General features: G+C 35.1%; 1 protein-coding gene and 3 long non-coding RNA genes across 5 annotated transcripts; 1 reads left to right on the top strand and 3 right to left on the bottom strand.

Annotated features, from left to right (window-relative positions):
* Window positions 1-2,992: 2,992 nt before the first annotated feature.
* LOC132642788 (uncharacterized) lies at window positions 2,993-4,747 on the bottom strand. Its single transcript, XR_009583336.1, has 3 exons — window positions 4,395-4,747; window positions 3,907-3,965; window positions 2,993-3,069 (listed from the first exon to the last, which is right to left on the bottom strand). It is a non-coding gene; the product is annotated as an uncharacterized LOC132642788 (long non-coding RNA).
* Window positions 4,748-7,551: 2,804 nt separating this feature from the next.
* On the bottom strand, window positions 7,552-9,306 carry LOC132642787 (uncharacterized). The gene is made up of 3 exons (XR_009583335.1): window positions 8,954-9,306; window positions 8,466-8,524; window positions 7,552-7,628 (listed from the first exon to the last, which is right to left on the bottom strand). It is a non-coding gene; the product is annotated as an uncharacterized LOC132642787 (long non-coding RNA).
* Window positions 9,307-12,108: 2,802 nt separating this feature from the next.
* Window positions 12,109-13,863, bottom strand: LOC132642786 (uncharacterized). The gene is made up of 3 exons (XR_009583334.1): window positions 13,511-13,863; window positions 13,023-13,081; window positions 12,109-12,185 (listed from the first exon to the last, which is right to left on the bottom strand). It is a non-coding gene; the product is annotated as an uncharacterized LOC132642786 (long non-coding RNA).
* Window positions 13,864-19,853: 5,990 nt separating this feature from the next.
* On the top strand, window positions 19,854-22,181 carry LOC132641787 (ethylene-responsive transcription factor ERF118-like). 2 transcript variants are annotated; one of them, XM_060358878.1, is made up of 3 exons: window positions 19,854-19,967; window positions 20,341-20,526; window positions 20,637-22,181. In XM_060358878.1, exon 3 carries the CDS (start codon window positions 20,846-20,848, stop codon window positions 21,872-21,874), a length of 1,029 nt encoding a protein of 342 aa, XP_060214861.1. In that variant the 5' UTR covers window positions 19,854-19,967; window positions 20,341-20,526; window positions 20,637-20,845; the 3' UTR covers window positions 21,875-22,181. The 2 variants fall into 2 exon arrangements, with proteins under 2 accessions (XP_060214861.1, XP_060214859.1); XM_060358876.1 differs by lacking the exon at window positions 19,854-19,967 and having other exon boundaries at window positions 20,137-20,526.
* The last annotated feature ends 2,566 nt before the right edge of the window (window positions 22,182-24,747 follow it).

Genomic DNA, 24,747 nt, shown 5'->3' with positions numbered 1-24,747 from the left:
GACGGAGGAGCAGCATATATTTTGATTAGCATTTTAGCTCACTAAGGTTGGTTGAGCAGTTGCACTTGTTGATATTTAGTGCGCTAACTTGGGTTTGATTCTCACTCCGGCATGCATCAAAAAAAAAAAAAATCAACATTTTTGTTGTAACACACTCTGTTTTTTTTTTTTTTTTTTTTTTTTTTGTGTGTGTAAAATAGCTTAGAGAGCTCCACACCAAATTTGTAGCAAAATAATTGTTATGCTATGTGAAAGACAGGTGCTCTCAATCATTTTACGAGTCCTAGGTTCATCTCTAATGATAATAGGACACCTAATTTCGTACAATTTTTTTTTTCTATTCGATTTAAATAGACACGTGAAATCATTTTCTCGGTTCAAGTATGAATTTGACACACATATACTTAGCTATAGTAAAGAAATTAAAATCCTGCTAAAAATATGATTCTTCAACTTATGGATTTAAAATTTTCAATGCTAGTATAATATATTTAAATAGTCAGTTGAAAATCGATACTAAACGAAAAAGGAGGAATACTAAGCAACGGCTTTAATAAATGAAGATAATAAAAAGAGAATTAAATTCTAGACTAAAAGCCATAGAAATATGTGCAGTACGGAAACTCGTGCGAGGATGTACATTCATGATAAGATGATGTCCTTGTGCTACATTAAATACATACATACACGACATTAAATCAGAGAAAATAATTTTAAATTGGCAAAAAGTATAATAATTATTTTTAATTATTCTGTCGTGGGAGGTGAGGGTCACGTGATAACCAAATATCTAATAGAGAAAATAAATAAATAAAATATAGATAAAAGGTATAGCTTTTTATGATTTATTGGGACTAAACCTATAATTATACGAGGTATTATATTTAAATAGTTAAATTATCTACGTAATAATCCTGAAAATGGATATAAATTCTTTCAATATTTGAATTAAGTGTTTAATAAGAATATTATATCATATGTTCAATAAAAAATTATTATCCTTCTAATGCATAAATGAAATTCACTTATAAGTTTTAAAAGCTACCGAAGTGTTCCACCAATGATAAATAAGAATAGAAAAATTAAATTTTAAAATCATAGTATTTATTTACTAATAATATGTCATGGGAGGTGGATCACGTGATAGACAAATATCTAAAGACAAAAATGATATAAAAAACAGGAAACATAGACAAAGGGAAGATATGGCAGCATGCTGAAACCTTTCTAAGTACCCAATGCAGAGCACTGCACTTTTACTTAAGATTCTGAATTTTAATACAGTAGTATCTTGTTTGAGCTTACACTGTTTACTAGCTTTAGGACTGAGAGTATCTTTTCTTCTTTATTTATACTTTTTTTATTTTTAAAGATTTATTAATTTATTCTATTTTTTTTTTTTAGATAAGTATCCTGTTTTTCATAACCTACTTAACTAACTCAACAGCGGATCCAGCGTATAACTTTGGGTTCATACAAATTTTAAATTTTAAATTTTAAATTCACTTCTAGCCGAATTAATTTAAATTTAGGTCAATGAAGCCTAATATGAAGGTTTTTTGCGCCACATCTTACCATAACGAACTCCATTTTTAGAGTTCAAGCCCCCGATAATAGGTAATACTAGCTATTTCAGAGTTTTATCTTAGATGGGTTTAACCTTAAATTTCTTAAGATAAAATTGTACTCTTAAAATTATAAATTTAAATTTAATATTTATTTTTTAAAAGAATTTCATATAAAAATACTCTATATATATCAAAAACACCATATTCAAATAAACTCAATGCTTAAAATTTATTTACAATCTCATCCCATTTGCATTGTTTATTCTAGAATTATTATTTAGTAAATGATAAAAAAAGATTATGAATTCAGGGTAAATAATCAAAAAATATCTTTGACTTATGAATTTTTTCAGTTTGAGAATTTACTACAAAATAATTTTTAAGTATTTAAGCATTTTAAAATTATTTATTAAAGAATTTTGACTCTAATTTAGAGCAGTTTTTTGGACTTAGGTTTTAATTGAACGCTAAACTCACACCTAAACGAGCTCGAAAAGTTAGGAGTTACACCCAATAATACTTACATTCCCTGATTTCCATCAATAGGTCTCGATGCGTTTTTAATGCATCCCACCTCAAGACTCATCCAAAAAGAACCTCTAAGGAGTCGTTCGACCATGAAAATTATTCATTTTTAGGGTAAATAATCAAAAAAGATCTTTGACTTATGAATTTTTTCTGTTTGAGATTTACTACAAAATAATTTTTTAGTATTTAAGCATTTTAAAATTATTTATTAAATAATTTTGATTCTAATTTAGAGAAGTTTTTTGGACTTGCATTTTAATTGAACGCCAAACTCACACCTAGACGAGCCTGAAAAGTTAGGAGTTACGCCTAATAATACTTACATTCCATGAATTTCATCAATAAGTAACGATGCGCTTTAGTGACGTGACACATGAGGCTGGCATGGAAGTGAGGCTTGAGACCCAAGCCATCCAAAAGAAATGAAGTTTCAAATATCTTGGATCTATTATACAAGGAAATGGGGATATTGACGATGATGTCTCACATCGTATTGGTACAGGGTGGATGAAATGGAGGCTCGCTTCAGGAGTGTTGTGTGATAAGAAGGTGCCATGCACCAAAGCTTAAAGACAGTGTCACGACCCAGCTAGGGGCCGCGACGGGTACCCGGGGCTAACTACCGAGCACCAATCGCTCTATGTCTCATCATACTCATTTAATGCTCTTTTATCACTTTTATACTCAAATCGTAGGAAAATCATATTCCATATAAAACATAAATACTTATATATATACCTCTTGGCCATCAAAATAACATTTATACTAAATAACATCTCGTGAGACCATCTAACCCACACTGCGTATCTACGAGCCTCTACTGGAGTGCTAAACATAAGGACGGGACAAGACCCCGTCATGCCCAAAATACATATATACAAAAAGATAATCATAAGCACCTCCGAACAATGGAGTGCTCTCAAATCAACTGCCAGCTCCCATGAGTCTGAATCAGGCTCACCTCCCTGTCTACCTGTGGGCATGAACACAGCGTCCAAAGAAAACGGACGTCAGTACGAACATTGTACTGAGTATGAGAGGAATAACAATGAAAATACGTCAATGAGATGAATGAAGCATCAATAAGGACGCAACTGTATATGACTGTAACTTATAGAAGAAATAGCACATACTGACTTACTCATAATCATCATCATCTCATGTATGCAATAATGTATAAGCTGCCCGTCCATATAGGTACGGTGTGATAATGTATAAGCTGCCCGTCCATATCGGATCGGTGTGATAATCATAGCCTGCGTCCAGGCCTCCCGCGTCCGGGGTATAAGCTGCCCACTATAGTGGTGTGTATGTCTGCCCGTCCATATAGGAGCGGTGTAATATCATCATCATAATATGCTCATCCTTATATACTCATCATAATACATGCGTAAGAACTCAAGGACAACTATACTTTGTCGGGGTGACGTAGGGTCGTGATCCCCCGACTTTATTATGGACATCTACAAGTATTCTGCCTCACCATGAAGGAAGTAGTGTATAAGGTGAGTGTATGCCATAACAGACATTTGTAACTTAATAGTGTTCTACCTCACCTTGAAGGGACAATACATAAGGTGAGTGTATACAATACATGACATACTAGCATTATAGGAACGTCATAACATGAACTCTAGATTCTTTAGACTCAAGCTTATCATCATTGGACTCATAACATCTCTCGTCTCATATAGCTATTCATGATCATAGATTTTTGACTTTCTGGGATATATATAGAGAATTCATGTAGAGAAAGGAGAATCATACCGTCGGATTCATGCCATAGAAAGAAAGGACTAGCCTCACATACCTTTGACGTTTACTATTCTTATCGCTTGCTTGCTTCCCCTATGATGCACTCATGTATACCTTCAAGAGAATTCATGCCGTCATTAGCTAAGCAATTATAAGAACGGACTGCTATTTTTAGGGAAAATTGGGCAGCATTTCCTTTGTTTCTACTACTTTTCCCATGTCATATTTCAACTCCCAACACTCACAATACTACTCACAACATCACAATCCACAATCGTCATTTATGTACATTTAGCAAAATCCACCATTTTCTTCCAATTAACTCACATTTATGGTTTATGGTTCATCATCGCGTTTTCGCATATCTAATTCTTATTTCGTGGTCTAAATATCATTTATAACGTGTTTGTAATCTCAACATATCCATTTTCATGATTTTCATATAATCTCATCCATTCAAGACCCACTTCCCATGCTTTTCTACAATTCAAGTATACTAGCTTTCCAATACCTTAAATAATATGGGAATGTTATGAAATTTACCTCAAATGATAGTGGAACAAGCTTGGAGTAGAATTCCTCCTTTTGCACCAAAACCCTTCTTCACCTTCCTTGGGATTTCTTGAAAGAGATGAACTTTCAATCAAGTTTTATACACCTTGTTCCATGAATTTTGTGTTGTTGATCTTGATTTACCTTTGATTTTTCTTGTGGATGAATATTGGAGTGGGTTCTAGAGGGTTCTTAGAGAGAAGTGTGGAAAATGAAATGAATTTATGAACTTGGGTCCTCTTTTTAATGGCTTGAAATCTGATCCTTCGGACAATTCTACGCCCATTTTTACGGACCGTCAAACTGTTTGACGGACCGTCAAAATGGACCGTAAAATTGCCCAGCAAAAAATGGGTTTCTGTGACCGTTTTACGCTGGTCTGGGTCCATTTTACGGACCGTAAAAATGTTTTACGGTTCGTCAAAAATTTCTACGGACCGTCAAATGGTCCGTAGAACTTCTCTGCTCAGACAGTCTGTCGTATAATGGTCATAACTTTTGATCCCGATATGCTGTGAGGGCCCACGACCTATGGTTAGAAAGCTCTTTCAAATATCTACAACTTTCATCCTGTGGTGTTTTTCCCAAATTCCAACTTTATAATAGCGTTTTGTCCCCTCCAAACCAGATCATCCGAAAATGTTTTCCTTAACTCGCCCTTTTGGATGGCTTATGCCCATATTTGGCTTATGGGTCCTTCTTGACACCTACTTAACACTTCATTACCAATATAAGGAACATTATAACTCTTCTCCAAAATATTATTAAGCCATCATTAATTCGATACTCGAAATTCTTACCTGACACACAACATATATCTTGCTTTCCTTAACAACTTTCGTCTCCTACCTCCAATGTCGTTGAAATCTCATTTAGAATCATTAAATATTATTTCTTACTTATCAAAACATCATATGCATCATGTCCTTCGTCAGTCAATTCACTGTGCATGAACGGAAAATTTTCCGAGGTGTAACATTCTTCCCCCCTTGGGAACATTCGTCCTCGAATGTTAAACTATTCGGGATTCTACGAATTTTCGCCACTTTTTTTTTAACTGACTCGGAGTGTCATAACCACACTATTCTTGCTTACCTCTTATTCCTTGCAAGTCGCATAATCGTTCTTGCGTGATTCGTGTACATACATTTCTATACATATACAAGTATCCACATCCGTATTTGTATTCGTAATCGTACTCATTTACCCATCATTAGACTTATTTCTGCACAACTCTTGTTTTAGAGTGTATATCTGTCACATCTTAGAGTCCATTACTTCAATCTCTACACTTATATTACCTTTACTCGCTTCCCCCCTTTTAGGATTTTACTTGTACCATTCTCAAATCAGTTATCTCACCTTCAAATATTTAATTCATATATCCCTTATGTCCCATGCTCTTTTACTCTTGATTATACCAATCACAAACTACTATGACTTTTCCATATCACTTTTCTCTAATTTCTTTTTCAAGTTGGCTTCCCTTTTTGTCATTGCTTTCTATCATCTCTTGTCATTAAAGAACCTCTATGCTGGACTTTCCTTTAACAAGGTCTCATAAGCTTTCTCATCTACTGCTCCAAGGCTCGCTTGTTGGTTTCACACTTGCATTCACTCTTTATTCATATAGAACATGTCACGTCTTTAGTCATTTCCTCCCTATACTTTACTTACCACATAAGTTATCTCACCAATGTATTCACATTCATTATAACCCCTCATATTCGTATCTCTATCTCCGTGATGCTGCTACTTTATTTTGCTAATAAACTTATCATATTTTACTCGTGCTTATATATCCAATCGCTACTCCAATATCACACTCTATTAGAGTTACACTTTCTCATCCATGTCATGTTTTAGTGCTACTAATCTCCTTTGTTCACTCTAGCATTTCTCTTTGCCGTATCAATGTCGCTCTTATAACTGCCATTACTATCAATCCAATAGTATCTAGCTCAATTCTTGTAGTCATTAACGATACTTCTAGCTTAATCTCATTCTGCCATTACTCTTTTGCACATCATCTTTTCTTGTTAGGACATATTACAAGCTTAATTCTTATCTCCTTTGGATTCTAGGAAAATTTCGGCAGAGTTTCCTCTATATTTCTTACTATCTCAAAACCTGCACGCAGCAAACACCAACAATGTCTCACAGGGCCAATATATATATATATATATGTATATACGACATATCTCAACCACGCAGGGCTCCCATTTTCAAGCAAAAGCACAAAGATGTCGTAACGTACCTCATATCTCACACTTCGAGATGTACCTAATCCTGTAGCGATCTGCCCTGTTACCTCTTCCCATTTAATTTCCCTTTTTCATCCTTCATCTTTATATTTCCATCATATCTCAATATTCTTATTTTATTCGACACATTTACCTTTATTCTGATTCATTCAATTTGTTGTGTTCTCAACTTATAACTGAACTTATCATCAAAAGACACATTTAATCAACTCCTCTATCATATAAACATTTTCTTACTTTCATAACAATCAATTCATCATCATAACATTACATAATTCGATAACGTAACCTTAACGAAGGGGCTTACCTCCGTGGCTTTCATTGTTATCAATCACTTTCTTCTATCATTACCATTCTTCTGCTGCAATCAGGGGTTAGTATAAGGAATCTCATTTCCTACGGCTTAGCTCTATCGCACGATCTTAGAGATGAAAGAAGAGTAACCATCCTAAATGCCTTGTAGCCTCTTGTTTATAGATGTGGCGCGCAACACACCATAAACAAAACTCTACTAGACACGGCTCGTAGACACTTCCTAGGACTGAACTGCTCTGATACCACTTTTGTCACGACCCAGCTAGGGGCCGCGACGGGTACCCGGGGCTAACTACCGAGCACCAATCGCTCTATGTCTCATCATACTCATTTAATGCTCTTTTATCACTTTTATACTCAAATCGTAGGAAAATCATATTCCATATAAAACATAAATACTTATATATATACCTCTTGGCCATCAAAATAACATTTATACTAAATAACATCTCGTGAGACCATCTAACCCACACTGCGTATCTACGAGCCTCTACTGGAGTGCTAAACATAAGGACGGGACAAGACCCCGTCATACCCAAAATACATATATACAAAAAGATAATCATAAGCACCTCCGAACAATGGAGTGCTCTCAAATCAACTGCCAGCTCCCATGAGTCTGAATCAGGCTCACCTCCCTGTCTACCTGTGGGCATGAACACAGCGTCCAAAGAAAACGGACGTCAGTACGAACATTGTACTGAGTATGAGAGGAATAACAATGAAAATACGTCAATGAGATGAATGAAGCATCAATAAGGACGCAACTGTATATGACTGTAACTTATAGAAGAAATAGCACATACTGACTTACTCATAATCATCATCATCTCATGTATGCAATAATGTATAAGCTGCCCGTCCATATAGGTACGGTGTGATAATGTATAAGCTGCCCGTCCATATCGGATCGGTGTGATAATCATAGCCTGCGTCCAGGCCTCTCGCGTCCGGGGTATAAGCTGCCCACTATAGTGGTGTGTATGTCTGCCCGTCCATATAGGAGCGGTGTAATATCATCATCATAATATGCTCATCCTTATATACTCATCATAATACATGCGTAAGAACTCAAGGACAACTATACTTTGTCGGGGTGACGTAGGGTCGTGATCCCCCGACTTTATTATGGACATCTACAAGTATTCTGCCTCACCATGAAGGAAGTAGTGTATAAGGTGAGTGTATGCCATAACAGACATTTGTAACTTAATAGTGTTCTACCTCACCTTGAAGGGACAATACATAAGGTGAGTGTATACAATACATGACATACTAGCATTATAGGAACGTCATAACATGAACTCTAGATTCTTTAGACTCAAGCTTATCATCATTGGACTCATAACATCTCTCGTCTCATATAGCTATTCATGATCATAGATTTTTGACTTTCTGGGATATATATAGAGAATTCATGTAGAGAAAGGAGAATCATACCGTCGGATTCATGCCATAGAAAGAAAGGACTAGCCTCACATACCTTTGACGTTTACTATTCTTATCGCTTGCTTGCTTCCCCTATGATGCACTCATGTATACCTTCAAGAGAATTCATGCCGTCATTAGCTAAGCAATTATAAGAACGGACTGCTATTTTTAGGGAAAATTGGGCAGCATTTCCTTTGTTTCTACTACTTTTCCCATGTCATATTTCAACTCCCAACACTCACAATACTACTCACAACATCACAATCCACAATCGTCATTTATGTACATTTAGCAAAATCCACCATTTTCTTCCAATTAACTCACATTTATGGTTTATGGTTCATCATCGCGTTTTCGCATATCTAATTCTTATTTCGTGGTCTAAATATCATTTATAACGTGTTTGTAATCTCAACATATCCATTTTCATGATTTTCATATAATCTCATCCATTCAAGACCCACTTCCCATGCTTTTCTACAATTCAAGTATACTAGCTTTCCAATACCTTAAATAATATGGGAATGTTATGAAATTTACCTCAAATGATAGTGGAACAAGCTTGGAGTAGAATTCCTCCTTTTGCACCAAAACCCTTCTTCACCTTCCTTGGGATTTCTTGAAAGAGATGAACTTTCAATCAAGTTTTATACACCTTGTTCCATGAATTTTGTGTTGTTGATCTTGATTTACCTTTGATTTTTCTTGTGGATGAATATTGGAGTGGGTTCTAGAGGGTTCTTAGAGAGAAGTGTGGAAAATGAAATGAATTTATGAACTTGGGTCCTCTTTTTAATGGCTTGAAATCTGATCCTTCGGACAATTCTACGCCCATTTTTACGGACCGTCAAACTGTTTGACGGACCGTCAAAATGGACCGTAAAATTGCCCAGCAAAAAATGGGTTTCTGTGACCGTTTTACGCTGGTCTGGGTCCATTTTACGGACCGTAAAAATGTTTTACGGTTCGTCAAAAATTTCTACGGACCGTCAAATGGTCCGTAGAACTTCTCTGCTCAGACAGTCTGTCGTATAATGGTCATAACTTTTGATCCCGATATGCTGTGAGGGCCCACGACCTATGGTTAGAAAGCTCTTTCAAATATCTACAACTTTCATCCTGTGGTGTTTTTCCCAAATTCCAACTTTATAATAGCGTTTTGTCCCCTCCAAACCAGATCATCCGAAAATGTTTTCCTTAACTCGCCCTTTTGGATGGCTTATGCCCATATTTGGCTTATGGGTCCTTCTTGACACCTACTTAACACTTCATTACCAATATAAGGAACATTATAACTCTTCTCCAAAATATTATTAAGCCATCATTAATTCGATACTCGAAATTCTTACCTGACACACAACATATATCTTGCTTTCCTTAACAACTTTCGTCTCCTACCTCCAATGTCGTTGAAATCTCATTTAGAATCATTAAATATTATTTCTTACTTATCAAAACATCATATGCATCATGTCCTTCGTCAGTCAATTCACTGTGCATGAACGGAAAATTTTCCGAGGTGTAACATTCTTCCCCCCTTGGGAACATTCGTCCTCGAATGTTAAACTATTCGGGATTCTACGAATTTTCGCCACTTTTTTTTTAACTGACTCGGAGTGTCATAACCACACTATTCTTGCTTACCTCTTATTCCTTGCAAGTCGCATAATCGTTCTTGCGTGATTCGTGTACATACATTTCTATACATATACAAGTATCCACATCCGTATTTGTATTCGTAATCGTACTCATTTACCCATCATTAGACTTATTTCTGCACAACTCTTGTTTTAGAGTGTATATCTGTCACATCTTAGAGTCCATTACTTCAATCTCTACACTTATATTACCTTTACTCGCTTCCCCCCTTTTAGGATTTTACTTGTACCATTCTCAAATCAGTTATCTCACCTTCAAATATTTAATTCATATATCCCTTATGTCCCATGCTCTTTTACTCTTGATTATACCAATCACAAACTACTATGACTTTTCCATATCACTTTTCTCTAATTTCTTTTTCAAGTTGGCTTCCCTTTTTGTCATTGCTTTCTATCATCTCTTGTCATTAAAGAACCTCTATGCTGGACTTTCCTTTAACAAGGTCTCATAAGCTTTCTCATCTACTGCTCCAAGGCTCGCTTGTTGGTTTCACACTTGCATTCACTCTTTATTCATATAGAACATGTCACGTCTTTAGTCATTTCCTCCCTATACTTTACTTACCACATAAGTTATCTCACCAATGTATTCACATTCATTATAACCCCTCATATTCGTATCTCTATCTCCGTGATGCTGCTACTTTATTTTGCTAATAAACTTATCATATTTTACTCGTGCTTATATATCCAATCGCTACTCCAATATCACACTCTATTAGAGTTACACTTTCTCATCCATGTCATGTTTTAGTGCTACTAATCTCCTTTGTTCACTCTAGCATTTCTCTTTGCCGTATCAATGTCGCTCTTATAACTGCCATTACTATCAATCCAATAGTATCTAGCTCAATTCTTGTAGTCATTAACGATACTTCTAGCTTAATCTCATTCTGCCATTACTCTTTTGCACATCATCTTTTCTTGTTAGGACATATTACAAGCTTAATTCTTATCTCCTTTGGATTCTAGGAAAATTTCGGCAGAGTTTCCTCTATATTTCTTACTATCTCAAAACCTGCACGCAGCAAACACCAACAATGTCTCACAGGGCCAATATATATATATATATGTATATACGACATATCTCAACCACGCAGGGCTCCCATTTTCAAGCAAAAGCACAAAGATGTCGTAACGTACCTCATATCTCACACTTCGAGATGTACCTAATCCTGTAGCGATCTGCCCTGTTACCTCTTCCCATTTAATTTCCCTTTTTCATCCTTCATCTTTATATTTCCATCATATCTCAATATTCTTATTTTATTCGACACATTTACCTTTATTCTGATTCATTCAATTTGTTGTGTTCTCAACTTATAACTGAACTTATCATCAAAAGACACATTTAATCAACTCCTCTATCATATAAACATTTTCTTACTTTCATAACAATCAATTCATCATCATAACATTACATAATTCGATAACGTAACCTTAACGAAGGGGCTTACCTCCGTGGCTTTCATTGTTATCAATCACTTTCTTCTATCATTACCATTCTTCTGCTGCAATCAGGGGTTAGTATAAGGAATCTCATTTCCTACGGCTTAGCTCTATCGCACGATCTTAGAGATGAAAGAAGAGTAACCATCCTAAATGCCTTGTAGCCTCTTGTTTATAGATGTGGCGCGCAACACACCATAAACAAAACTCTACTAGACACGGCTCGTAGACACTTCCTAGGACTGAACTGCTCTGATACCACTTTTGTCACGACCCAGCTAGGGGCCGCGACGGGTACCCGGGGCTAACTACCGAGCACCAATCGCTCTATGTCTCATCATACTCATTTAATGCTCTTTTATCACTTTTATACTCAAATCGTAGGAAAATCATATTCCATATAAAACATAAATACTTATATATATACCTCTTGGCCATCAAAATAACATTTATACTAAATAACATCTCGTGAGACCATCTAACCCACACTGCGTATCTACGAGCCTCTACTGGAGTGCTAAACATAAGGACGGGACAAGACCCCATCATGCCCAAAATACATATATACAAAAAGATAATCATAAGCACCTCCGAACAATGGAGTGCTCTCAAATCAACTGCCAGCTCCCATGAGTCTGAATCAGGCTCACCTCCCTGTCTACCTGTGGGCATGAACACAGCGTCCAAAGAAAACGGACGTCAGTACGAACATTGTACTGAGTATGAGAGGAATAACAATGAAAATACGTCAATGAGATGAATGAAGCATCAATAAGGACGCAACTGTATATGACTGTAACTTATAGAAGAAATAGCACATACTGACTTACTCATAATCATCATCATCTCATGTATGCAATAATGTATAAGCTGCCCGTCCATATAGGTACGGTGTGATAATGTATAAGCTGCCCGTCCATATCGGATCGGTGTGATAATCATAGCCTGCGTCCAGGCCTCTCGCGTCCGGGGTATAAGCTGCCCACTATAGTGGTGTGTATGTCTGCCCGTCCATATAGGAGCGGTGTAATATCATCATCATAATATGCTCATCCTTATATACTCATCATAATACATGCGTAAGAACTCAAGGACAACTATACTTTGTCGGGGTGACGTAGGGTCGTGATCCCCCGACTTTATTATGGACATCTACAAGTATTCTGCCTCACCATGAAGGAAGTAGTGTATAAGGTGAGTGTATGCCATAACAGACATTTGTAACTTAATAGTGTTCTACCTCACCTTGAAGGGACAATACATAAGGTGAGTGTATACAATACATGACATACTAGCATTATAGGAACGTCATAACATGAACTCTAGATTCTTTAGACTCAAGCTTATCATCATTGGACTCATAACATCTCTCGTCTCATATAGCTATTCATGATCATAGATTTTTGACTTTCTGGGATATATATAGAGAATTCATGTAGAGAAAGGAGAATCATACCGTCGGATTCATGCCATAGAAAGAAAGGACTAGCCTCACATACCTTTGACGTTTACTATTCTTATCGCTTGCTTGCTTCCCCTATGATGCACTCATGTATACCTTCAAGAGAATTCATGCCGTCATTAGCTAAGCAATTATAAGAACGGACTGCTATTTTTAGGGAAAATTGGGCAGCATTTCCTTTGTTTCTACTACTTTTCCCATGTCATATTTCAACTCCCAACACTCACAATACTACTCACAACATCACAATCCACAATCGTCATTTATGTACATTTAGCAAAATCCACCATTTTCTTCCAATTAACTCACATTTATGGTTTATGGTTCATCATCGCGTTTTCGCATATCTAATTCTTATTTCGTGGTCTAAATATCATTTATAACGTGTTTGTAATCTCAACATATCCATTTTCATGATTTTCATATAATCTCATCCATTCAAGACCCACTTCCCATGCTTTTCTACAATTCAAGTATACTAGCTTTCCAATACCTTAAATAATATGGGAATGTTATGAAATTTACCTCAAATGATAGTGGAACAAGCTTGGAGTAGAATTCCTCCTTTTGCACCAAAACCCTTCTTCACCTTCCTTGGGATTTCTTGAAAGAGATGAACTTTCAATCAAGTTTTATACACCTTGTTCCATGAATTTTGTGTTGTTGATCTTGATTTACCTTTGATTTTTCTTGTGGATGAATATTGGAGTGGGTTCTAGAGGGTTCTTAGAGAGAAGTGTGGAAAATGAAATGAATTTATGAACTTGGGTCCTCTTTTTAATGGCTTGAAATCTGATCCTTCGGACAATTCTACGCCCATTTTTACGGACCGTCAAACTGTTTGACGGACCGTCAAAATGGACCGTAAAATTGCCCAGCAAAAAATGGGTTTCTGTGACCGTTTTACGCTGGTCTGGGTCCATTTTACGGACCGTAAAAATGTTTTACGGTTCGTCAAAAATTTCTACGGACCGTCAAATGGTCCGTAGAACTTCTCTGCTCAGACAGTCTGTCGTATAATGGTCATAACTTTTGATCCCGATATGCTGTGAGGGCCCACGACCTATGGTTAGAAAGCTCTTTCAAATATCTACAACTTTCATCCTGTGGTGTTTTTCCCAAATTCCAACTTTATAATAGCGTTTTGTCCCCTCCAAACCAGATCATCCGAAAATGTTTTCCTTAACTCGCCCTTTTGGATGGCTTATGCCCATATTTGGCTTATGGGTCCTTCTTGACACCTACTTAACACTTCATTACCAATATAAGGAACATTATAACTCTTCTCCAAAATATTATTAAGCCATCATTAATTCGATACTCGAAATTCTTACCTGACACACAACATATATCTTGCTTTCCTTAACAACTTTCGTCTCCTACCTCCAATGTCGTTGAAATCTCATTTAGAATCATTAAATATTATTTCTTACTTATCAAAACATCATATGCATCATGTCCTTCGTCAGTCAATTCACTGTGCATGAACGGAAAATTTTCCGAGGTGTAACAGACAGGTTCCACAAAGTGGTTGTGAGACCGACTTTGTTGTACGGGACAGAGTGTTGGGCAGTAAAAAACTCTCACGTCTAAAAGATGAAAGTTGCGGAAATGAGACTGTTGCGATGGATGTGTGGGTACACCAAGCGAGATAAGATTAGGAATGAAGATATCTGTGATAAGGTGGGAGTGGCATCAGTAGAGGACAAATGCGGGAAGCGAGGCTGAGATGGTTTGAGCATGTGAGGATGAGAGACACAGATGTCGCAGTGCGGAGGTGTGAGAGGTTGGCTATGAACGGTTTCAAAAGAGGTAGAGGTAGGCCGAAGAAGTATTTGAGAAAGGTGCTTAGACAGGACATGACGCAGTTCCAGCTTACCGAGGACATGGCCTTAGATAGGAGGTTACAGAAGATTCAGATTAGGGTAGAAGGTTAGTAGGTAGTCCCACGTAACCCTTCGTACAAGTAGTGGCAGTTTTGATCTATAGTCTATTGTCCTTTGATTCTTGCTACTATATGTTATTTTTTGTAGTTCGAGTATCTTATTTATCTGTGGTAGCTACTGCTTCTTTTTCTCAGACTACTTTATCATGACTTTTTCGCTTTCGTTAGTTTCATTTTCATATTACTTTGAACTGTTTGTGCTTATATGACCTTTTTTCGTCATCTTTTCTCTTGAGCCGAGGGTCTTTCGAAAAACAGTCTCCCTATCTTCCGAAATAGGGGTAAGGTCTGTATACACTTTACCCTCCCCAAACCCCATATTGTGAAATTTCACTGAATATTTTATCATTGTTGTTGCGCTTTTAATGCGTCCCGCCTCAAGACTAGTCTAGAAAGCACCTTTAAGGAATCCTTTGGCTATGACAATTATTCTTTTTTTCTTTGTTTCTATTGATTAGTTTTTCACTTTACTTCAGAATCAGTGTTTTGTTATAGAATTTATAAATCCAACTTTATGTTAGATTGCAAATTTGGAAAAATGCTCCAAACATTTTTTTTAAGTCTTCGTAAATTTCAAATAAAGTGTTATATTCTCTCCCTTACAAAAAGAATACTCAAGTATAATTATAGATCCATAAATTTCCAATACAATGAAAAATATTTAAAATATATGTCAATACTATTCGACCTATATACTAGTGGAAAGGGCGTGGGGGTTTGTGTTGGAGGACAAAGGACAGAAAAGAAGTGTAAACGTACATGGGGCGCTGAGGTGTCAGGCTTAAGACCGTTCATGCATTGGGGATTTGCTACTCTTTCCCAACATTCTCACGTGATTTCCCTACCCCCTCCTTACCTTTACTCTTTTCACTTTTACAATTTTATCTCCTGTTTTGTGTAAGTACCTCTTCGTTCTTCTTTATTCATGTAATTTGAAGATTATTTTAAAAGAAATTGATTATCAAATTGTCGCATTATTTTACTTTCATTGGAGTATTTGATGGAGTATATAATATTTAAATTTGGAAAATAAAGCATAATTGTGTTCTTATATCCAAACACAACGCCGACGTCCAATTTTTTTTTCCCAAATATAAATCACTCCAAACAACAACTATGAAGTCTTTCTTCTAATTCGTTTTTAAAGTTTAAAATAATACTCCTTCGGTCACAATTCACACTTTTTTTAGTCAAATCTAGGGGGAGGTTTCTGAAACTATTCTTAAATAAATTTAAATTTTTTACTTTGCCTTAGTCAAATAATTTATAATTAAAATAAAGTATTTTCAATTTAGTTTAGATCACAAATTTCATCAGTTAAACAATGTCACCTAATGAGACAGAAGGCGTGCGAGTATTAAATGAGTTTGACAGGTCAAATGAACGAAGGAATGAGAGTTATGTTGCTAATTTGATGCATATAAGAGTATCATGAGGAGACCAAGTTATATTTATATAGTCATTTTACGAGCTCAATTTTAAGTTGTAAAATACATATTTTACCATGGCAGTATTAGTAATTTAACAAGCATACTTTCTACAAATTGTGCCTAGATGATTTATGTGACCAAGTTCAATTTTTCTTCATTCGTTAAACTTTAAAATATACTTGAATCTTTGATGTACCATAATTGTGCACGATCTCAAATCAACTCTGCATTCAAAGGGCAGTGATATTTCGTAATAAAAAGAATTTTAAAATTATTCGTTTTCAACTATTGAGTACCGATTGTCACTCTTTCCGAATCAAAAATAATATGTATGCGGTAGATCTTATGTACATACTATAATTTACTACATTTTTATTTATTTGCGGCAGAAGGGTGGTTCCTTTAAAAAATATGATAGACAAAGGTGGCAGGATAGTAGCATGGACATTAATAAACTTAATTGTTAAACAGTCTCGTTTACTGGTACGCAAATAAATAAGTAGTAAGACGAATTCAATTGTTAAAAGCCGACGAAAAAACTAGTTCAAGGGCTCAATTTTCAGACTTATTTGCTCAAACAAAATATAGTCCTTGCATTTTGACTTTAATTGTACTCTTTCTGGATAAATTGAAGAGCCATTGGAATGTATCACCTTTGTTTAGCACACATACTCTTGCATTGAAATTAACCAAGCCATCAATAAATTTTTCATACTCCAATTTAAAAAGTTACTGATAGTATATCCTTTTATCGATGACCGCATTCGTAAAAGTCTGCTCGATGGCTTTCCGTCAAGAATTGTATATTAATTTTGAAAAATTATTACACCATTTATCGATGGGTTTTTATCAGGAAAATATCATTTCACCCGATGAATTTCTTCCAAGTACTTCTGAAAATTTAAGGTGGGGGAAGTGCGTAAATAACCATTTTTAGGCCCTCTAATTAAAGAATAACTGAAAAATTAAAACTTGTCGAAATCATGCACTTCAAAATCAAATTAACACTCGCGAGACTGAAGTTGAAAATTATAGGCCTGAAATTTCGAAGAGACATATACAGTGGAAATTAGGTTCCACTGTAGCCTAACTCCAGACTTGAATTCTGAATTAGGCTTTTGTAGAAGTCAAAATGAGCCAGTCACTCTATATTTGAACTTTGTTTTTTTAAACTTCAGAGCTTTGTGTATGAAGTTAGGCCTTGACAAATCAACTTCAAATGTGAAGCTAAGCAACAATAACAACAGTAAGTTTGACAAACATTTAAGCTTGTATCAAATTCACTAATCCATAATGAAACTCAACATCTTTCCTAAGGAGTATATAATGGTTACGAACTATTTTCAACTGGCCAAAAATTTAGAGTTAAATGTTTGAGTATCTATCACATAATATGAAGTTTGAATATTTCACACAAAAAAGTGGAGGATCTTAGATGCTCCAAAAAGTTGACTTTTTTTTTGTTTGCGAATATAATCTTGATGTTCACTAAAATAATTCTCGACCTTGTTATAAATATGGAATATATAGCTACTCTCATGCACGAGGAGAGAGTCTTTTTTATTTTTAATAGGTCAAAGCCTCCCCAATGCACAAGATTCGATTTGGTTCCTTTCTGAAATAGGTAGGGAAATACTAATATAAGAATAATTCTTAATACCTCTTTTCTGGCTAAGCATCATATGTCACATGATTGATGATTCTCCATATTTTTAATTATATAAGGGAAGTGTTCTTCAGTTAAAAATAGCTACTCACATATTTAATCTGGTACGTGAAAGGAGTCACAACAAATAGTAGGAGTATTTTAGTTTGTCAAGGTTACACCAAGCTAACACGAATGGCGAATTCAATTAATTACTTACATCAATCACCGCCCTAAGTTTTCTTTTTTCTGCATTTGCAGTTTAATTTATTATTTATGTGAATACAAGTCTACTATACTTTGTCGTTTTAATACACTTCACATAGTTTGACTCGACACAATATTTTTTTTAAAAAAATTAGAAACTTATAATTCTAATATATCACATTATAATTTTTTAAAAACCTTAAAACACGTCATAATATTCAGGTGACTATACAATTATTTTTATATATAACTATAATGTAATATCTTTTTAGATCGATATTTAATAAGGAAAATAATTGTTACATAAGCTAAAATAGAAAAGAGTAATAAATCTCCACAAATTATAGACTTCTCACCAACTCAAGAGAAAAAATAAATTACTCCACAATAATTCAATATGGGGATGACACATTAATATGTTTGACCAAAAGATTATTCAGTGAATAGACAAGGCAGAACCGTTCAACAGTCCAAAGCCTTAAATAAAATCTGGTCCTTAATAAAAGGAAAATACAAAGCCAAAAAGAAAGTATACCAAATTCTTAAATAGGCAATACCTTGGGAACCAAGTACTCTGTCAGTGGCATCATCGTAATTATGAAACCTTAATAGTCCCAATTTGGTCCAATGAAAATATAGCTGTAATCCTCTTAATTTTAGTAAGAAACCGCCATCCCGGATTCGTACCATCACTTCCCTACCCCACTTCCTAAACTGTAACGCTATACTTTCTCGCCCACTCTCCATATCTCTACGTGACATACACGCTCTATTATTAACCAAATAATGACAAATTAATGGTCAGTTTGACCAAGTTTTTGACAAATTAAAAAAGAAAATTGATTTAGAGAATAAGGTGTATAGCTAAAATTTTAGGGAAGCAGCTGAGTTGTTTTTCAAAAGTTAAAAATACATTGCTAACAAATTCTTTTGGAACTTTAATTAATAGCTTGAGCCGCGAAGGTTTTGGGAAATTAAAATGTATTTTTTTAAAAGTGCTTATTTTAGATAGTTGAAATCTATATGACCAAACTTTTAGAAAATGAATAAATATTTTTGAATAGTAATAGAAATTATATTTAATAAGCTAAAAAAAAAAATCTTTTTGAGGAAGTACTTTTGGTACTTTATCCCACAAATTGTTATTCTATTATTGATAAAAGTATATTTTAAATTAATTAGTTAAATATAACCTGATATTCTCTAAATTACGGCATGCACTTCTAATAAAAAATAATTTTCAAAATAAGCACATTTTTAATACTTTTAACAAAAATATATAAGCACAAATTATTAATATAAATTGACCAAACTATTTTTTTTCAAATTAATTAGTTATAATTAGAGAACTCTTTATAAGTATTTTTCAAATTAAAAGCTTTGATCAAACGGACCATAACTGACACTAGAGAATACACAACACAATAACCAGCCGCGCGTGAAATATACTGTCAGCTACCTAGCTGAATCTCCTCTAATGAATCATGCATAGGATTATGGTCATGTTACATGTATGCCATATGACAGCTAATTACCCATTCACATACCACATATACATACAAAACACCAAGTCATTAATTACACACATTTTTACCCACACTCCTTTTTTTTTCCTCATTACAAAAACCCCTCAAACCAACCTTTAATGCAATTTTTGACCACTTGGGAAAAAGTGAGCAGAGCAAACAGTGTTAGCAGAGAAAAAAAGCAGAGAAAAAAAGCAGAGAGAAAAGTACGTGACGGACCAGAAAACAGGTACCACCATTTGTTTAATTTACTAATAAAAAATCCTTCTTTTTTTTTAATGGGTTTTTGTTGAGATTTGCGTAAAATCAATATTTTTTCCACATAGACAAAGTAAAGTCTTGGTTTCACTTTTTTTTTCTCTATATACACACCTACACACATAGACAAGAAAGACCTAGTAAATTCACACACAGAGTACACTACTTATACAGTACAAAAGGGCTAAGAAGGGTTTATGAAATTTACATTTTAGTCAAAAAAATCTTGGCCATAGATTCCTAATCTCTATATTTATGTGGTTCTTGATTTTTTTCTATCTATAAATAAGAATATCTGATCCCATTTTTTCTTCTCTTTTGCTCACTTTTTTTTTGGGTTGAAGAAAACTCAAAGGAAGAAGAAGTAGGGCTTTGTTTGGCTGTGATTTTGTGAGATTTATGTCGGCAAAGTCTTGTTTGGCTGTTGTGATTAGAGCTCCATTAAAGAAGCTCTCTTCTTCAGTGATTTTTGCTCTTTGCATGCAACAAATCAATTTCTCTGTTGTTTCGATGCGTTTGAGGCCCAAAAGGTACTGTTTTTCTTTCCTTAAAAACTGTTTTTTTTTTTTTGTGTTTTTGTTTGTTTTAAGGTTGTTTCTTATGCTGATCTATTATGGGTTTTTTTTTATTTTTGTAACAGGACTTGTTCTGGTGTCGTTTGCTTTGGTGGATTTCACATAAACAGATTTTTACATCCTATTTTGCTCTTAAGAATACCCTGAGAAATTTTCCTTTTTGGGTTTTTTTTCTTTCAGTTTTAACCTATTATAAAATCACTTCATTTTTATTAATTTTTAGAAAAAAAACAATTTTCTTGGGGGCATATATTGAGGGGTTTTGAAAAAAAAAATGTTTGAGCCTCAGAGACAACAATCTCAAAAAATCAAGAACAGGGAAGAAAACCGGACCCGACCCATGAGAAAGATCCGGATTGTCTGTAATGACCCGGATGCTACTGATTCATCTGATGATGAAGGTGTTGATATATCGAAACCTAAAAGATTTGTTAGGGAAATTAATATTCCTGTTGGTAACACTTTTAGTCCAAAAAAAGTTGTTCTTGAAACTGAAAGTTCTTGTCAGGATAGCAACAATGGTGACAAAAACTCTAAAAAGAGAACTAGGGTTTTAGCTAAAACCCGACAAAAACCCTCTTCCTCGAAATATCGAGGTGTTCGACAACGTAAATGGGGTAAATGGGCTGCTGAAATTCGTGATCCGTTTAAATCTAGAAGGGTTTGGCTTGGTACTTATAATACTGCTGAAGAAGCTTCGCAAGCTTATGAAACTAAGCGTCTTGAATTTGAAGCTATGGCTAAGAGTACTAATTCGAGCTCGAATAATGAAAGCCGTAATAACAAGAATTGTCGAAAGAATGTTGTTGTTTGTGTCTCTGAGGAGGAAAACTATTCGGCTGAGAGTTTGGTGTCATCACACACTTCACACACATCTCCAGCATCAGTACTTGAAATGGATTCTTTGACTTCCGGTTCTGAAGTTAAAGTCAATGAAGAAATTGTCATGGAGAAGCGAGTGGACGATGATGATGATGATGATAAGATGGGATTGATGGAGGATAGTTTATCTTTGGCTGAAATTGGTGCTGGAATTGAGTTTGATATGGAGATGGATTTGTTCTTTGCTGGTAGTGATGATTTTGGTTCAAATCTTGATGACTTTGTTGTTAATGATTTTGAGGATTTGCCCATATGTGGGCTTGATGGTGATGAGAAGCTGCCTACTGGTTTGCCTGATTTCGATTTCGACTTTGATTTCGATGGATATAATGAGTCTTGTGCTTGGATGGATGAAGCAGCAGCAACTCCGTTGATGAATGGAACGACGACAACGCCCCTCAATATTGCATTATGCCCATAAGTTTTGCAGCTATAGGAAGTTTTAGTATTTACTAGTAGTAATCAATAGAGTTTTTTTACGTCTCAAGAATCATTAACTTTAGGTTCTTGAGACCGTGGTCTTTTACTTTGAAGTGAGTTTTGAGTAATGTTTACTTTGTTTTTGTCTAAGAGAGATTTGAGACTTGAATTTTGTGTTGGAAGAAATTGAGTTAATAGTCCCTTTGGGTTTTTTCCCGTGCTACTAGAGCCGTCCAAAGGTCTATTGAATCTTGATTTTGGTTTAGTCTCAGGCTGTTTATTGCCTATATGATGGAATCGTTTAAAAATATTGTGTTTCTGGCCCCTTTTTTTGAACTATTATATGCACTTTATGATATTTGGCTCTTCATTTTATCTTTTTTGTTATGATTTTAGCATGTTTGTGACATTGGCATAATCTGTTGATTGCTAAATTGGCAAGTTTCTATGGTTGGGATTGAAAGCTAAAAGTTACAACTCTTATCCTTTTGTCATTTGCTCTTTTTTGTTCACCAAAGTTGGAATTTGATGGTTAAGGTTGTAGGGTGTTTCAAGAAGTTTTTCGTTTTAGGGCTTGATGGTTAAGAGTGAAGGGGTATTAGTTCTCCCATTACGCCCCTTAGTGTGGTGTCATTTGTTCTTTTATACAATAAAAGCTACTTACTGACTAGTGAAACTGTGAAGTGTAACTAAAATCTTGAACACCATCATTGGCCCTCTTAGTGGAACTAGCTTTGTGTTTACTTAACGAATATCCATTTCTCTTTGTGCTTTGGGGCAGCGCCTTGATGATAATTCTCATGGGTGTGTTGGGTTAGTATTTTCTTGATTGGATGTGTAGATTGTAGTGTGCTTTTTTGGTTGCTTTGCCAAGCAAATGATATCAAGAACTAAAGGTTGATGAGAGATGTTATCTCTCTTGGGGATTTTTTGGACTTTGTAAGCTGAGAAATACCAGCTGTATTCCAATTTCAGAACACTATACAACCAAATGCCAATTGGTCCTGCAATGCTGCTGCTGCTCTTAAATTTTAGTTGGACACATTGGGTATGGTTGGTAGCTAGTGTGGAAGAGAGATCAATGTGTTTGTTGGACTTTCGTCATAGAAATTATTTCCCCATGAGTTACTATAGCATACAAAATCTAAATTGGTTAAAATCAAGTTGAACCTTATTGTTGGATTACGGTGGTGTTAGGGTCAGTTTGCGCGCATCTCAATTATTTCATTGTGTGTATTACTCCTCGCCAACATAGTACCGAGTAACTCTGCCACGAATGTGCTGAAATCTGAATATGAGAACTCGTGATTCTCTTCCTACTTCATTAATCAGCTTTGTTCAAGTTGTGATCGAAGTAGGGAAGGAGGTTGAGGGTACTTCATTCTAGTGGGCACACCCTATCAGTGGTTAAATTGAGTGAACTTTGAAAGTAAATGTATTCATTGGACTTCGGTCATGTTTTTTTTTTTTTTTTTTGGGCATGGAAAGAAATCGAGAAGCCTACAACATAGATCCAAACAGAATCACAAATCAAACATTTAATGGTAAATGTAAATTTCCTTTCCTTCTCGGAGGGTGCTTAATGAGAAATCGTAGACTAGGATTTTTGCTCATAAGCATGAATTAGAGGTTTAGAATGTGCTTTGCATTTGTTAATGCTTACTTCTACTTTTTTTTTTTAATGCCGATGGTGTGTCATTTTGTTACTAATTTCACCGGTTTCCTGCTACTATTTTACAAGATATGGGTTCGTACCAATTGATTATATTTTCCATTTGTCTAAATTCTAATTGACATAGTAACTCAACATTTTTGTTGGCGGAAGACAACATGCGCTTGATTAATTATTTGAAGTGTGAGTGAGCTGACTTGATATGATACTTTTTCAAGTAAAAACAAAAAAGAGAAGAGAAAAAAGCTGCTCCTTCTTAAGTCTTTGATAAACATTTACACATGCCACTATGGTCTTAAGGGTCTTTCCTACTTGTTGGTTTGCCTTGTCATCTCAAAGATTATTTGATGAAAGAAATCAAGAGAACTTGGTGGAACATAAAATATGGTTTTAACGTAACATCTGTTGACGACATTTTTTCATTTTGATTAAAATACATGTATTGATTGCTTAGATTTTTCGCAATCCTTTGTGAGCTATTCTTTCACGCAATTAGTGGGTCAAGATTTTTAGTGGACTCATTACTATGAGTAGACAAAATATGTTTTTGATTCTTCGCCTTAATGAAAAGCTAAAAAAGAAGCCTTTTTTTCCCCTTGTTTCATCCTGATATTTGATATCCATTTTTGATCCCCGACTAATTCAAATTTGTACAATGTAAGACATATTAAAAGAGAAAGGTTTCTTAACAAAAGTTTTACCATTTCCAGGAGTCGAATACGAGACCTCTGATAATGGAGGACAACATTCTATCCATCGCACCACAACCCCTTCTCGGGGTCTTAGAAAATTTTACTGAGAGAAAATGCCTAACGAATAAGTGATCCCGGTTTATCTTTTTTTGCATTATTTATCTACTTTAAAATAAGGGTAAAATCATAAGCTTATATATAATGTATCATTTGTTTCATTTTTAATGTGATGAACCATGTATTTACCAAAAATATATGGACTTTATCAATAAAAGAAAAATAGTATTTCTTGACTCTTGTATAACAATTTTTGCTATTTAATCAATATATTGTGTACAACAAACTCTTGTTTTCGATACGCTTGATCATATCTAACCTTTTGTCTTGTCTTGTCTTTCTTTCTCTCCTCTCTTGAACCGAGGGTCTTTCGGAAACAGCCGCCCTACCTTTCAAGGTGGGGGTTAGGTCTGCGTACACTCTACCCTCCCCAGACCCCACATAGTGGGATTA

The sequence above is a fragment of the Lycium barbarum genome, chromosome 5 (assembly GCF_019175385.1).
Source record: "Lycium barbarum isolate Lr01 chromosome 5, ASM1917538v2, whole genome shotgun sequence".
NCBI lineage: Eukaryota > Viridiplantae > Streptophyta > Magnoliopsida > Solanales > Solanaceae > Lycium > Lycium barbarum.
Note: the sequence above shows the minus strand (reverse complement) of the source record. Positions and strands in the feature narration are given on the sequence as shown.

Bases quoted from the DNA above. Each gene is read 5' to 3' on its own strand.
- LOC132641787 (XM_060358878.1), top strand. From the start codon at position 20,846: ATGTTTGAGCCTCAGAGACAACAATCTCAAAAAATCAAGAACAGGGAA.